At 43.4% G+C, this 11115-nt stretch overlaps 1 protein-coding gene across 1 annotated transcript in view; it reads left to right on the top strand.

Annotated features, from left to right (window-relative positions):
* The window catches only part of DCT (dopachrome tautomerase), a 117033-nt gene extending 111188 nt beyond the window's left edge, over nucleotides 1-5845 (top strand). Inside the window, exons 7-8 of the mRNA XM_069205137.1 lie at nucleotides 3193-3394; nucleotides 5579-5845. Coding sequence (XP_069061238.1) covers nucleotides 3193-3394; nucleotides 5579-5763 — 387 coding nt within the window. The 3' untranslated portion in view covers nucleotides 5764-5845. The remainder of the gene's footprint in view (nucleotides 1-3192; nucleotides 3395-5578) is intronic.
* The last annotated feature ends 5270 nt before the right edge of the window (nucleotides 5846-11115 follow it).

Consider the following 11115-nt stretch of genomic DNA (forward strand, 5'->3'; position numbering starts at 1 on the left):
GTGAAGAGTCCTGTTCATTAGAGCTTTGCGTTGGCGTTCGTCATGGGTGGCAAGATCTTAGCATGAGCAGGCCTGTTTGCAGTTGCACAGAGCTTAAAACTGCAGAACTTCTTCTTTTCTTTATGGGGGAGCTTAACTGATGCCACTCCAAGGGTACAGGATCCCTCAAGGCACTTCCTGGGGATCAGGAACTCTCTACGGCAGGGCTCAGATGGGTCCAGTTGCATGCAGGCCCAGTTGCAGCATGTAAACTGGGCAGTTGCAGAGAGGCCTCTGGAGACTGTTGTCCCTGTAGCTCAGAGCAGAAGGTTAGTCCGCTGACCCTTGGAGTTACTTCAGCCTTAGATGAAGGGTACAGGTCAAGTCATCCTTCTCAGAACTTGGTCAGCCTCAAGCAGCAGGGTAGTCTTTCTGTAGTATCCATAAGTCCAAGGGTGTACTGAACATTGGATCTGAGGGTTCTATTGTTATACCTTGTGTCCCCTTTGAACTGAAACTTCTATTGAGAGAAAACTCCGTGTCAGCAATTCCCCGCATCCCTACCCTGGTACCAGTCTTTTTTGCAGGCATGGTAGGCTAGTGTGAAGTCCTTTGTGAGCCAAGCAGTGTCTTCAAATGTTTGTGAGAGACAGGTGACGGCTCAGCACATCTTGTCAGGATGGCCTATCCTGCCAGCACACAGGCTGTCTATTGTGTTGCTGTCTGTTAGGACTACACAAAGGCCAACTTCACCTAGTCATGTGACCCAGGAAGCAGGCACCAAATGGTTTGGACAAGAAAATGGTAACATTTCAATTGGGGTTCTCAGTATTGTGACTTAACATCTGTCTTATCCATTAAAGGATTAAAAATTATAATTCATCAGACACCACACATGGCATTTCACCTTCTATCAAACAAAAGTTATCACTTATAAAATATAATAAGGTAACCTAATGTTATTCTATCGGAGACGTAGGCCTCACAGTAGTGAACAAATTTGTGACTATTTTACTGCCTGGGCATGTAACACTTAAAACTACATGTCCAACTTTTAGATACAGTGCACCGTGCCCTATGGGCTGTTTAGGGCCTACCATAAGGGTGCTGTATATGTACTGAAACTGAGGTTTAGGCCTTGCAAAAAGTTATTTGGCTAGGTCAATATGGCATTATGAACATGCACACAGAGGCTGCAGTTTCAACTTGAGGCATGCTTAAAAGGGCCTACATACTTGGGTGGCACAATATGTGCTACAGGCCCACTAGTAACATTTAATTTGCATGCCCTTGATACACGCAGTACCCTTTTGCTAGGGACTTAAAGTAAATTAAATGTGCTAATTGGTTGTACATCAATTTCCTCGTTATTATAGGAGTGCACAAGCACTTTAGCAGTAGTTAGTAGTGATAAAGTGCAGGGGTAAAGGTAAAACGTTTGAGGGGGCCCTGCAGAGAGGGCTCCATCTAACAAACACTGTTGAATGTCTGTGTCAATTTTGCAATTTGGGAGTCTTTGCAAGAACATGTGTTGGGAGATGCATTCTGACTGGAATGGAACAAAGGAGTCCTATTTCCTGCCCTGAATTCTGAGTGTCAAGAACAACTGGGCCCAAGTCATCCGCATAGATTGGGCCAGGACAGTGGTGTACACAGGACTCCTGAGCGCATGAGCCATCTGTCCTTTAAGCATGTCTTTTTTCTTCAGGAGGATTTCATGTCTCCACAGCAGAGAAGGGTCCTCCCCCTGAATATATGCAACTTACACCTCCATGCGTGGAGCTTGAGAGTCGGCAAGTGGCTGTTTTAGTAATGTAATTCTCTCTATCAGACCCCCTCTGCTAAATCCATCTATGCTGCGATAAAACTTACCTGGTGTGGTGGCCAGAACATTGACTCATTAGAAGTCCTTTGGGTGTGCATTTTTTTTTTTTTTTTTTTTTTTTTTTTTTAATTTTTTTTGTCCTAAGCCCAGAAAGACCTTGCAGTGGTCTACTATATAAGGTTTTGTCAGTCCTTTTCATCTTTCTCCATTTGACAAATGAACTGTCATTCTTTAAATCACCTTTTATGAAGAGGTGTATTAAAGGTCTGACATGCATGTTCCCGCCTAAACCATTTTATCTCAGTGGGACCTTAACTTGGGCCTTGACATCAGGCATCAAAAATAAGGTGATGGGTGGAATGCTTGAATTCATCTCAGCCAGTACCAATCATGGGCCACATCCTAGTTAATCGTTATTTTGCACACCATGTCACCGCAGATTGGACACAGCAATGTGCCAATCAGTCTTGACCTTGCTCCAGTGAGAAAAGTCCAGCCCAAACTGCCAGGCCAAGTCCTACCTTAACTGAAGCACAAGTGAACCAGCCCCGGTTTGTCCTTATTAGGGTATTGCAGTTATAACTTGATTCAAGAGGCACATAAGCAATGGATCAACATATAGGCATACCCATCACATTTGGGGCAGCAAAAACAAAGTGAAAGATGGAATGTATGAGTTATTCTCCGACATTAGAGGTCACTCTGGCAATCAGAGTAAATATCAGTGAGATTAACTCAGGCATTCCACTATTAATTTTTTGTACACTTCAGTGTGAGGCCCAAAGTGGACTGGGTATGCCCAAATGTGGGTCCCTTGCACACTGTGCTTCTGGAAGTAAGCTATTCCCAGCTGATGAGCATTCATAAATACAAAACTGGTCCGGTGTTATTTGCCTTCCGGTTTAGGGAGGGCCTGGCAGTTTGGGCTGGACTGTTTCAATTAGAGCGGGGTCAAGACTGATTTGCATATGCATGTCATACAAAATAACAATGGACTGGGATGTAGCACTGAGTAATTACCAGTAGCCTGAGATTCTTTCAAGCACTCCACCCATCACTTTTTTGTATACTTCAGTTGGTCCTGACATGGTGCAGTCATCAGGATGATCTACTCCCTGCCTCATACTGCTGCTTGACCCTCACTGTGAGGGTCTGCATTTTTTTCAATTTTATTTTTTATTCTACTACCTGCGAGTGGAAGGTTAATATGTTCTGCCGGCATGATAAAACTGGGCCTGATAACAATAAGGGTGGACCCCTGAAGACCGTAAGGGCATGCCTCGAATGGCTTCCTTTCCAATAAATCTGTCTGATGTTCTTCCTTTTGAATGTTCCTTTTCTTTTCGCCGACTACAATAATGACTAACTTGCTGTACCCTTCCATTTAGGTGCTTCACTCTTTCACAGACGCCATTTTTGATGAGTGGATGAAGCGTGTTGCCCCCTCTGATGGTGTCTGGCCTCAAGAATTGGCTCCAATAGGCCACAATCGCATGTACAACATGGTGCCCTTCTTCCCTCCGGTGACAAACGATGAGCTTTTCCAAACTGCAGAACAACTTGGCTATTCCTATGCCGTAGAACTCCCAGGTACATTCTGTTGCTTCTACATCTGTGATGCGAATGGGACCCTTAAAAAGGACCTTGAACTGCTCCCTTTGCAGACCTTGCACATCCAATAAGCTAGTTGTAACAGCAGAAATTAACAATTTAATTTTATTTTCACTAGAGTAAATCTGCCCACCGGTCATTAAGTGCACTTTGAGTGCTTTTTGGTGAAAATCCATCTCGCCAGTGCTGCAAATAAAAATGTTGACCGGAAACCTATGAATTGGGAGTGATGTGGTTTGGGCAGAAATAGTGTGAAGTTACAGCTGTTAAACTATAGTCATCCTGTGTTATTACATTGTTGGGTCGACCATAGCAGCGCGCAAGCGCTGCTTTTCCGACGTGTTTGTATGTATCTTGGCTTTTAACAACGCCCACCTCACGCCCATCACTACCACTCGTTCGTGGGCTTGCCCTTAAAAAAATGCTTTGACATTGGTTAATGTTTTATGTTTGTCCCTCCTTGGGGAGGTTTTGTTACCGCCTTGGCCATCGCCCCATTACATGGCTAATTGCACGTTTGCCCAAAGTTTGACTATGAGGGAACTTATTTTTCCTTTTGTGTCTCTTCACACTGATGCTCATGGCGGCCGTGGCGCTTATGTGAAACTGTTTTACTTTTCATTTTCAATTTATGTGGCAAGAAAAGTCCTGTTAGGTGTTTACAACGAGCAAATTGCACATGCTTGTTTTTCTTTTTGGAATCTTCAGCCCCAAAGAAATTAGCAACATTGAAAAAGTGACGGTAAACCGTTGTTTATAGCTGTCACAAATACACTACATTCTAGATAGCTGGTGAGGTGAATGTGCCTGCTGCAGTGATTTGTGTTGCAGGGTATTACACTGATCATTTAGCCCAGGTGACCCTGCACTTGACCGAGAGAATTGTGCATAATATTTGGTCTGAGGTTTGAACCATTAAGTAACAGAGGGATGATGTATACGTTGCATAGAATTACATGGTATGTGAATCAGATTTTGATTTAATGTAAAATAGCTCAGTAGGTTGTTGAGAGATTATCATTTAACCTTCTAGTCCTGTGTTACAAAGGGATAAAATGTATTCATTTTGCACCTACCGCAAAAGATCTACATGTAATATGCATGGCAAAATATTGAATTATTTTAGGCCATAATTCAGCCTTTTGTTATTTAAGGTTGATACAATGGGTGTGGTAGTAACAAATACGTGTTGAACAGCGTAATTGTACACCATTAAGGCGTGCCTGACATGCCTAGCATAGTACGAGGGTGCGGCGTTGAGTATTTGCACGCTTTATAAAACGTCGTAATCGTTGCTACACAGTACTCCTACTTAGTAGTACAAGCAACTGGAATCCTTTTTTTTTTTTTTTTTTTTTTTTTACTTGTGAATTCACACTAAAGTGTAATGTAATTTGCTGCTGAATCTAGACGAAAAATTAATTATGTTCAAATTGACATCCAATATAAAATAGTCCGTCAGGCGGAGAGACATTTAATAATGGGGTCCTTTCATTGCGCTCCCCCCCCCCCCCCCCCCCCCCCCGGATTAACTGTAGACCTTCACTGCAAATGCAAAGTGAACTGAAAAATAAGGAACACCGCCCACTCTCCCCCAAATTGTGCCCCAGAAGGGTTCAGTGAGATGGGCCTTGATCCCATCTATAGCTCACACAACTGCCCTAAGCTAAATCTGGATTGTGCCCACTCGATTCAAGCACTGTACATCCCTGTACATAAGTCGCCTCATTCTGCCGAAGTATTCCAAAATGTTCTTAAATTCATGCTAGAATATCCTTAATTTTTGCAATGGGTAATGATTGTGCAGCTTCCTTTAAATGGCACTTGCCCTAACTCTTGCTGCCTAAACGGGAAGCCAGCGAACTGTCCCTATAATAGCAAATTGTGCACTATTTGCTCCTTCTGGCTCATTGTACCATGAGCTCCCTTGAAATATTTTCTCGGGTCAGAGAGAAATGGGGTTGTTTTGAGGGGGAGGAGGGGAGGTGGTGGTATGGGAGGGATAAAGGGAGCCCTCCAATGCTACTGTCCAATGAGATTCTACTTAACTTCTTTTAACCCAAAAGAGGAGATTTTGTCTGATCAGGTCCCTACGCACTGGTTTTCTTGCTGTTCATTTGTTACCCAGCGTAAAGGCTGATTATTGTAACTTTTTTTCCCCAGCATCTGAAGAAGAGGTCCGCGCCATGGCAATTATGCTTGGCTCCACCGTTGGCGGCCTCCTCCTTGCTTTTCTTGTGCTAGTGCTGCTACTTGCACTGTTCATGCACCGAAGAAGGAGGCGAGGATTTGAGCCGCTGCTGAATGCCACGTTTACTAGTTCACCGAAGTACACAGAAGAAGCCTAATGTTTTGATGTTTTCTGAAGAATTTGCGAATTCTTGGCTTGCCATGCTAAACATTATATTAAAATTGGTCCTTTATGCCAAAGGTTGTAAATTGAAGTCATTTTTATTACATTTTTCTAAACTCCTGACATGAATTGCTTTGGGCGAAATGGAATGCTTACTATTGATAGTGTTTGATTGACTTCCTAATTGGGATGTATTTGTGTTTTTCTTTACACTGTTACCAGTCTTCTGAGACAAAACTGTCCTGCAGTCTAAAGTCAGCTGCAGAATATAAATCCTAAGAATATACTGCACTGCACTTTGCTATAAGCTGATTTTGAACTGCATAAGAGTGCTTCCATAATTATAAATACTTTACATTTGTAGTTTTTGCTTTGTGCAGTAATATAAGTTGGTTGCTGATTACCTATGCTGGCATATACTTGTCTCGGTTAGAATAGAAAATGTACTCTTTGGACAGCAGTTGGGCAACTTGTCTCTTTGACCGTTTTGAGGTTTACTGGCTGGCAGAGCCAGACTGGCGTTTTATTCCACCCTAATTTCCCCAATGGGCAGGAGTCCTTCAGGTCGGGTTTCAATTCCCAAGGCCGACGCTAGGGTCTCTGTCTCTTTCTCCCACTCCCCGCTATTAACTGCAGCAGGCAGAGGGAAGCTTCAAGAAAGAGAGCGAGAAGGTAGAAGCGATCGGAGAGGAGCGAAAAAATGTATGGAAAGAGAACGAGGAAGGAGGGAGTGACGGGCTGGTTTGAGCCTTTTTGCCAGAGCTGCTTTTAATTCCCAACTCCAGCTCTGCTGCCAGGTGTTACCTATGACAGTGGTTCCCAACATGTGGTCTGGGGACCACTCTGGGTCCACAACTGCCTAGAAATTTGAATAATATTAACAGATTAGGTTCCCAGCTTTAAGTAAAGACTCATTGGGGGGGGGCGGGGTCCCCGGATTCCAATAATGATTCATTGGGGATCCCCGGGTTCCAGTAATGATAGAGAAGGGGTCCACAGAAATCAAAAGGTTGAGAACCACTGACCTACGGTTTAACTGTTCGCTGGCTGAATAGAATTAGATTCTGTGTTAACGATCCACCCGCAAAGTAATTAATGAGGTTTATCCATTTGTCCAGCCGCCACCCAGTAGTACATTTGTTAACTGTTAGCCAGCTGGACAGGGCTTGTTCTAGGATTTTGAGGGCCCCGGGCAAAAGGGAATCTAATTTGTATACAACATGAAACATTCAGAGCTGTTTGCATCTTAAATGACGACCATGCTCCTGAAGCTGTTTCGTGCAGAATCCTCCTGGGATACAACCCTTACCGCTCAGCCACCTACAAGCACCTCTTTTACACCTCATAAAGGGCTGATGGTGTGCAGTTTGCTTGTAGACTGAGAGGGCTAAAACTGTGTGACCAGGGGTGTCCCGTAGTGCCTCTGTATAGGCAGCAGGGCAGGAGCCCTGCAGGACGAAGCTACAGAATGTGTCTCCTTGCAACTGGGCACAGAGGAGAGGCCTCCCTTCTCCTAGTTCTCAACAGGCTACATCATAGTAGCGAGGCCCAGCATCGAGGGACTCCTATGAGCATAACTGCAATGAGACACCTCTCTTAATTGGATGGCCATGGGTCAGGAGAGGCCTGGTGTGCAGTGTCCTTGCTATGGGGCACTGCTGCAGGGCCCAGTATTTGTGGGCTGAGTGTGAGGTCCTGGGTAGATGCCCACACTGCCCATGCTTAGCACCAGCCTTGCAGCTACATATGAAGATTCACTAGTCGTATATCTACTGGTCATAACGTTCACACTTGAAGAAACATTTGGAGTGTCTACTAGCACAACTTTAGCTGTAGGAAACCATTTTTTTCTGTTTTGCATTTTTTTAAATGTTGCAAACGTAGCTGTCTTCAGAGTTTCCTATAAACCTGGTTACATTGTTGCAGAAAAAACGTTGCAATTGCATACACCCTTACGTTTAATGGCATGTTATATTGAGCAGATAAGGAAAATAACATGCAACTTACACCATATCTGTGGGTAGATATATCATTTCCAAGCAACAATTGCTGGGATTATAAAGCTCTATCCCTTAATGTATTGTTATAGATATAGCAGCTTTGATTTTATTAAGTTGTAATTTTAGTTAAACTACACAATAGTGGTGGAATATCTTGTAAAACGTACCACAGATTGGACACAGGTTCTGCTTTTAGTTGGTGCTCAAAATTGGGCATTTTAATGGAAACTGAGAAAAATTCACTATTGAAAGGGGTCCTTTTTTGCAATTGCTTAACTGTCAATTTCCTAGCAGAAGTTATGCAGAACACCCGCAGGAACAGCCATGTTTGCTTACAAAAGTTCTGTGAACAGACTGTCCTACAGCAGCACTGCCACATGAGACAACATGCAGTGATGGTCACAGAAGGAATGCGGAAACGGTCAGGTTAAGGCAAAAAAGATTTGAGAGTTTGAGAAATACTTTGGACCAACTCTGAAGCTGCCCATGCTGCAAGTCAATTGGGGCCAGATGTAGCAAGCGTTTTGCATGGTGCAAACAGCAAATTTTGCTGTTTGCGCCATGCAAAACGCACATCGCGATGCTCATTCCCATTCCCATTTTGCGAGTCAGTAACCTGGTTACCGGCTCGCAAATGGGAATGTAACTCGCAAATAGGAAGGGGTGTTCCCCTTCCTATTTGCGATTCGCATCGGGATGTAGAATTGCTTTGTGACCGCGGTCGCAAAGCAATTCGCAGTTAGCACCCATTTCAAATAGGTGCTAACCCATTCGCAAAAGGGAAAGGGTCCCCATGGAACCCCTTTCCCTTTGTGAATGGCTCTGAAAACTTTTTTTCAGAGCAGGCAGTGGTCCTATGGAAAACGGGCTGCAATACAAAAAAAAAAACTGCTTTATTAAAAAGCAGTCAGACATGATGGTCTGCTGTCTCCAGCAGGCCACCATCCCTGTGAGTGCTGCGAATCGCAAGGGGGTCGCAAATTGCGACCCAACTCATTAATATTAATGAGGTGGGTCTTTGTGACCCCCTTGCGATTCGCAGGTGGTGTCAGGGACACCATCCTGCATCTGGGTCGCTCAGACTCGCAATTTGTAAGTTGCAAACTCGGACTTACCTACATCTGGCCCTTAATGATGTAAAGAGTTTTAGCAGGATCCAGTGGCAGTCGAGGGGTATGCACAACACCCTTTACTTATTTGGAGAATAGTAGAACAATGAATCTGGAAGGGACTATTGGCCTTCCCAGAACATATAGGGGTGAATGTAAAATTAGAAATGCAAGTGACAGGTCATTCCATGGCATTTCAGGTTACTTAGTGATCTCTTATCGCTTTTGAGATTATTTTTCCAAAAACAGTAGATCTTTTCTCAATCAGGACATCCCACAATCTAACTTAGACATGACCAAGAAGTTCCTCTTCAAAATGCTCTCTTGTGGGGAGACGGATAGGAATCTCCTAGCTAGTCAGAGGTCTGAGGCAAGGTTTTAGAGAAAATAAAGTTAGTTACTTCAAAAGCTAAGCAGAGGTGCTTTGTTTATCTTTGGTTGTGGTATACCCAGTTCTTTGCCACTTGTGTAGCTCCTCAACAGGCAAGTGCCCTCAAAGGTAGACTCGATGGCATCCAGTATCACTTAGGCTGGATTGATACTATACTTCGATCCTGGGGGGTTGGGGGGGCGGAGGGGTCACACCATATCTTAAAAGGGTCTAGTTCTACTAAAGTAACTGAAACCTTACTTGGTGAGTTAGGCCTATGAGATATTAAAGAGAATGTATCAATAACCCACAATAGGTGGTCTCAACAAATGTAATTACTGCATCTTAAGTGTAAGCTATTTTTTGTATTAGCTCACAACATGACGCCCTCCTCCCAAGGCTTCCTGAGCGTCTTAACAGCTGGAATCCATGTGTTTTATAGAATGGAACAACCCTCAGATTTCCTGGGAACAGAACACACCCAATTTAGCAATGAAGATTACAATCAAAAACCCTCTTCCTATTTGTTAGTGCCCTAATAGTACTTTGCATTGATAACGAACACGTTATTTAGACAAACCACACCTTCCACATTAGCTTTCCGACCTATTCTGAGAGTTGGAGCAAATAAACCTGGATTCCTGTGTGTATTTAGTCAGTGCCAGCTAGCTGGATGAAGTTGGAGGTGTTGGAGTTGTCATCCACCTTAAGTGCTATGTGCGTTTATGGGGGACACACTGGAGGGGCAAACCGTTCAGCATGTCTTTCATTGCAGTGCTGCTACAGGAGTTATATTTAGGTTTCTAAAACCTGAGTGCCACCATCCTCTATTTAAGACTAACACTGCTCCTTATTTGGATAGCTGTCGGAAAACGGAAAATGCGAAACTGACTTTGATTCCATGTTAAGAAGCCCTGTTTCCGAATCTTAGAGAACCAAATATATATATGGATTAAAATGACTTTCTAGTGCTGTTGGAGCACCTGTGGACTTCAGCCTTCGTTGAACTACACTCCCACCAAACCACTTCCAATACAATTTCTTGAGCCCCAAAACCTGGAGTTGGGGGTCCATATAAGCATGTGGTTTTATTATTCCTGCCCAACGTGGTCCCTGAGCCTTTTTTTTTTTTTTATTTATTTTTTTTTAAACAAAAACCTAGTCCTTCTACGCTGGGCTGGGACAGTGGCAAGAGCTATTTGCATATGGCTGGGTCCAAACTGACGTGTCATAGTGGTAAAAAAATGGTGGGCTGTAATGCTGCACAGAGTGATTGCCAGTGGTTATACTTACTGTGAGCATTTTTCCTGTCACCAGTTGTGCGTTTGAAAGACCATCTATCTCAGTTCATCAATTTAATTTTAAATTGTACCATTTGCTGGCAATTGTTTTACGAAAAATAAAGCAGTTTTAACTCCATTTTGAAAGCACAGCACCTCTGAAAAGTAGATCAAACCCGGGGGTGAACATTGGATAGAGTGGAGTTAGCTGCCGGATCCTCCATGTGTAAATGTCGACTGGGGAGATGCGCTATTGGAGAAAAGTAGATTCACCTTCCATTTTTTAAAATTATTTTTATTTTTATTTCACAATACCGCACAATTACAAATAGGAATAGTATACTATTGCAGCCTTTGTCACCATGCCTGCACGAGGAGTGACCTCTTAAAAATGCCAATTATGCAATTTCCAAAAACAGCTTCTCGTTGCATTATTCAAATAGGCATTGAACACCCCAATGCAACCAATCTACAGTTCACAAGTGGTACAGGTGGGAGCCATATAACTTGTAGTGCACATGTAATATTCCAGAAACATTATCCCACTCGACATAACTCTCCATGCAAACAGTAGGTTCCAAGTGGGAT

This window comes from Pleurodeles waltl, chromosome 8 (assembly GCF_031143425.1).
Source record: "Pleurodeles waltl isolate 20211129_DDA chromosome 8, aPleWal1.hap1.20221129, whole genome shotgun sequence".
Lineage (NCBI taxonomy): Eukaryota > Metazoa > Chordata > Amphibia > Caudata > Salamandridae > Pleurodeles > Pleurodeles waltl.